Source organism: Ochotona curzoniae, unplaced genomic scaffold (genome assembly GCF_017591425.1).
Source record: "Ochotona curzoniae isolate NIBS_2020 unplaced genomic scaffold, NIBS_Ocur_1.0 contig_3432, whole genome shotgun sequence".
Classification (NCBI taxonomy): Eukaryota; Metazoa; Chordata; class Mammalia; order Lagomorpha; family Ochotonidae; genus Ochotona; species Ochotona curzoniae.
Genome location: NW_024465859.1, coordinates 976,488 through 981,649, shown reverse-complemented (window position 1 = coordinate 981,649; position 5,162 = coordinate 976,488). Strand labels below are relative to the sequence as shown.

Genomic DNA, 5,162 nt, shown 5'->3' with positions numbered 1-5,162 from the left:
AGAGCTGTGAAGTGCTCCTACCAGGAACTCCGAGAAACTTGGCTGAAACCTGCTTTCCAAGTTGCTGGGGATTTCTAAGAGGCTGTTTTTCACTCCTCCAGTGCCCCTAGTACACCAGTCTCCCAAGATAAAATAACCCATAACTCAAGTTGAAATCTTCCTTCTGCACTTATGGACACACAGTCGGCAGGGAGCCGCAAAACATGTTTTTAGCCCTGCCCTCACTTCTGCTTTGTGCTTGTACTGCAACAACCTATAGGGCTAGTGCATTTTCACTAACTTGAAATTTTCCATCGCTCCCCCATGCAAGGAGGGGAGGGTTATTTTACTGACGGCCCTGGATGATGTATTTCTATGAATATTTATTGATTTATTTTCTTGGCTCAGTAGGGGAGCTGCAAATAAATTTAGTGCGTTCTTTAAATAATTCCTTTTCTATGAGGCAAGATGTCATTTGAAACTTCTAAATAGGCATTTAATTAGCCCCGGCGTTGCTTCGGAACAAAAACCTCTGGCGAGAGCTTTGGGAACGCACTGTATCGCAAAGAGGCGGGCGGTATGCAGAATGGATGCGCGGGCCTTTGTTGCCTGCGCATTGTGCGGGCCATGCTTATGAAGACTAATCCAATCATAAATTGCACCTCTGCGCCAATCAGAGCGTCCAGAGCCTCCAGCGAATGAAGCTCGAGTGGAGAACTTTGTTGAACTTCATTGTCAGAGCTGTCACTTTTCAAAGCGCTTTGGCGGGCGGGCCACTATAAAACCTCACCTCGAGGGGAAGACCGCGGAAGACTCACCGACGCCCAAGTGGGATCCTTACTTGGGGACTGTTCACTAAGCCCGAGAGAGCACTGCGGGGACGGGAGGGGCGGGAAGCCAGGCGCTTACCCTTCCAGCCACTGGAAAAAGGGTTATTCCCCGCACCGCACCTCCTACCATGATGTTTCCTGGCCTCCTCGCGCCCCCCGCCGGGTACCCTAGCCTCTTGCGGCCCACACCCACCCTGACCCTGCCCCAGTCCCTGCAGTCAGCATTTTCTGGCCACTCTAGCTTCCTGGTGGAGGATCTGATTCGCATTAGCCGGCCCCCTGCCTACCTACCCCGCAGTGCGCCCACAGCCAGCAGCGTGTCGCCGCCCAGGCAGGGACCGCCTACTGCCCTCTCCGACACGAGGGCTTCAGACCTGGGCTCCCCAGGGCCTAGCAGCCGGCGGGGCAGCTCTCCGACAACGACACTCTCCTCTGCCAGCGAGTCCACGTTTCTGAAGTTTGGGGTGAACGCCATCCTGTCCTCAGCACCCAGAACAGGTAAGTGAGGGCATGAGCGCTAAGGGCTGGTTTTGGGGAATGCCTTGGACCCATTGCTCGGCCTCAGTTTTCTTTTCAGAGAGGGTACACACAACCATCCTTATGTGTAGGCAAGAACTCCAAGACCCCAAGGCGGGCAAGAGGAAACTGAGGGACAGCCAACTTCAGGGAAGATAAACAGTCTAGCCCGGCCTTTGGCTCAGGATGAACTTGAGCGCGAGCAGTGCTTCCGGCACTGACTGAGCTGAGCGCACGCCCAGCGCACCTGCGCATGTGCCCCTGAGCTTCTTGAAGACTGTTGCTGTAGTTGTTGTTGTTGTTGTGTGTGTGTGTGTGTGTGTGTGTGTTTTAAGGAAAAAAGCTGTTTATAATTACTGCAACAGTTGGTACTCTGGGTTTGCATTTTTCCCCTCCTCTCAAATCCTATGTATCTTCTCATTACCCAGAATGGCGCTTGGGGGAGGGGGTGATAAGGAAGACGCTTTAGGGACGGGGAAAGAAGTATTCCCACAGAAGGTAACAAAGTTAGAAAGATATGCTGCCAATACTTGAAGGACACTTTTGAAACCAGCAGAAGGGTTGTGTCACAGGTGCAAGTGTTTTACGATGCTCGGTATGTGATCAGATTTCCTTTCTGCCCTCCCTCCCCTCTAGAAGCATCCCCTGCCTTGCTCCAGAGCGGCCCTCCCAAGACCTTCACTTTCCCTTACTTTGAAGGTTCCTTCCAGCCTTTCATCAGATCATCTTATTTCCCAGGTAGGTCTGATCCCCCTCCTTCGCGCGAGGCTGGGCTGTGCCCCAGCCACAATGCGGCGCTCCCCACCCCGAAGCCGTATTTCTCCGTCCACCCCTAGGGTTACGATCTGGTTCAGAGGTTGCGTGGCGTACGACATTTGCGAATCCGTCGCGCCAATTTGATGCCCTATTTAGCACAAGCAGTGACTGCTTGACACTTTGCACCAATTCCCTGCTCTACAAATTAGCAGGAATTGTCATGGTCCCAATTTGAGGCGGTTCCCTTCCTGGCGAGGAGCTGTTGGCATCCCTTCACGCCGACGTTTTCCCACAGAGTCAGTGCGTTTGGCCACGATTCGCCACAAAGGTTTCAGCACCATGACCAATTGGTCAGCTCCTCCGGGCAGCCACACACAGACCGGCCCTCACCCCTCCACGCCGCCAGAGACACCTACCAGCCGGGGCTAATTTCTCTTTAAGACTCATTCAAGGCTTGGGGCTTTTCACAAGACCACATGGGGTGTCCGCTTGTGTGGGGTGCCTGGGGTCGTCCAGGGGGAAGACAAGACTCTTCCCCAACCCTAATCTACTTCCAACCAGTAAGCCGTCGGTTTTCATTACCTTCGGTTCCTCCACTGCTGGTATCTTTTACAGATAAAACATCAGTTGATAAAACATCAGAGGGAATGCAATATGAAGCACAGTCTCAAGCAGGAGCACCTTAAGCCTCTGCTAAATTTCATTCTGCAGTCTGTGAACTCAAAGGGTGACTTGGTAACTTCAACTGGTCACAACTCCTGGAGCTGAGTAGGGCAGCCTCTAGGCAGAAATGAGACTAGGCATGGTCCTTGGGAAAGGGGTGAGGCCAGGATAGCCTCGGAGTATGAGGAGGGAAAGGAGCAATTGATTTTTAAAGGAGAGAGAACTCACCAATTGCCACCCCAGGCTGCTGCTGATAATGGAATTTGCTCCCTTTCTCCCTCATCTCAATGCTCTAACAAAAACAACCCGAGCTTTATAAATAGCTTTTCATGTCCATTTAATGAAAATGATTCAGCGAAGAGAAGCCTCTGCCATCAGTATTCTCCCAATAGGCTTGGCCTGCAGTTGTGTTTAGTTTGAAAGTGTAAATCTCTTTTGTCCCAGTAATATAGGGCTTTCGCTGCTTGTTCTCAGTCTTTTTCTGTTAGTTCATTACTACACAATTACCATTCACGCTTCATTAGAGGCTCTGTTTCTTTTTCGGGGGTTTTTTTCCCCCTCTCCCTTACAGGGAAACTCTTCCCCTTTTTATCATGCCAATACCCATTGGGAAGCGGTCAATGTGCTAATTAGTTGCCACTTTTCAAGTATTCGTGCCGAATTCTTTACGTTTTGTGGGGGAGGGGATGAAAGATTAATATTTAAAAGATGATACTGATTGGAGGCTTCCAAAACAACAACAAAAAATCTAGAATGGATTCGCCTCTGTCGATTTTTCATCTAAAGAATGCAAAGGCCAAATGGTGATAAAAATTGCCGGTGGAGGATGGGGCCAGAGGGTGGAAATGTGTTCTCAGCTGGATATTTAATTCCTCCGTGATTTACTTTCCCCCTCCTGTGGCTGTTTTAGCTGGTGCACGCCGGTTTGTTTCTGTAAAGCTGTTGAATGGAGAAATAAAATAGACTGCGGTTGGGATTTTTGTCTGTTTCCGTGCTTCTACCTAATTTCGATCTGCACGGTTGAAAGAGAAAGTTATTTGGGCAGAAGAGCGTTCGGTCTTGCAGGTTCGTGGTCTATTCTCCAGTGGGAGGTAAGGGGGAGTGCTTTAATGAGATGAAGGAATGAGAGAGAAAGGACAGAGAAAGCGGTGTTGGATGGCGCCGGGGTCTCTGTAGGGGACCCCGCCCACTCAGTGGCCACCTCCTTTGCTGCCCCCCTCCGTCCCCCTTGCAGCATCCTCGAGCGTTGTGCCCATCCCTGGGACCTTCTCCTGGCCGCTGGCCGCCCGTGGCAAGCCGCGCCGGGGCATGCTGCGTCGCGCCGTGTTCTCCGACGTGCAGCGCAAGGCCCTGGAAAAGATGTTCCAGAAGCAGAAGTACATCAGCAAGCCCGACCGCAAGAAGCTGGCGGCCAAGCTTGGCCTCAAGGATTCACAGGTGAGAGCATCTTCCCCCCAGGTGGTGCCCGTCAGTTGTGAGGGGCTTCTGACACCACTAGGTCCCATTGTGCAGAATGAAAAACTGAATCCCAGAGAGGGCGGAGATGCCTGGGCAAGCATCTTTGAGGCTTCTCTCTGCCAGGCCCATCCTGCCTGCGTGTCAGAGGGTGGAGGCTCGGGAGTTGGGAGTCGGGGAACAGAGAGCTCCAACAAGGAAAGAGGGGGCATCCTGCAGCCACAGCCCCACAGCAATCGTTCTCCCTGTACTCACTGGTGGCTTCTCCATTGCCCTCCATACCCGGGCGCTGCAGGTGAAAATCTGGTTCCAGAATCGACGCATGAAGTGGCGAAATTCCAAAGAGCGTGAACTCCTGTCCAGTGGCGGCTGCAGGGAACAGACCCTCCCCACCAAGCTCAACCCGCACCCGGACCTCAGCGACGTAGGTCAGAAGGGTCCAGGGGACGAAGAGGAGGAAGACGAAGCCCGGGGTAGCCCCAAGCACCGGCTGGCCCTCCACATGTCCCCCGACCCTCTGCACCTACGGGACCAGCGACTCCAGGGACCAATACCTCCATCACCGACGCACTCCGGCAGCCCTGGCAAACCCTCGGACTTCTCCGACTCGGAGGAGGAGGAGGAAGATGGTGAGGACGAGGAGGAAATAACAGTCTCCTAGAACGGCTCAGGTGCCCAATACTGGACTCCGGTGCTTTGGAACTAAAGTTCGATGCAGTCTGCGCCAAACACTTGGTCTCCACTGCCCCAGATACTAGCTGCTCCTCACCGCACGGCCTGGGGCAACATAACCTTCTGGGGCTCCAGGGTCACCAGATACCACTTCCAAGCAACCTTTCTTCCTTAAATTTAGGTCCTGGCCTCAGACTTAACTCCCCAGCTAAGGTTCCACTCTATTTATTGCAAAAGCTTTGCAACTCTGTGGAGGGAAGGAGGAGGTGGTCTGGGACACACCTAGAAGCC

At 52.8% G+C, this 5,162-nt stretch overlaps 1 protein-coding gene across 1 annotated transcript; it reads left to right on the top strand.

Moving 5' to 3' along the window:
• Positions 1-937: 937 nt before the first annotated feature.
• DBX1 (developing brain homeobox 1) lies at positions 938-4,860 on the top strand. The gene is made up of 4 exons (XM_040980276.1): positions 938-1,307; positions 1,962-2,063; positions 3,979-4,181; positions 4,495-4,860. The coding sequence occupies exons 1-4, from the start codon at positions 938-940 to the stop codon at positions 4,858-4,860; spliced, it is 1,041 nt and encodes a 346-aa protein (XP_040836210.1).
• The last annotated feature ends 302 nt before the right edge of the window (positions 4,861-5,162 follow it).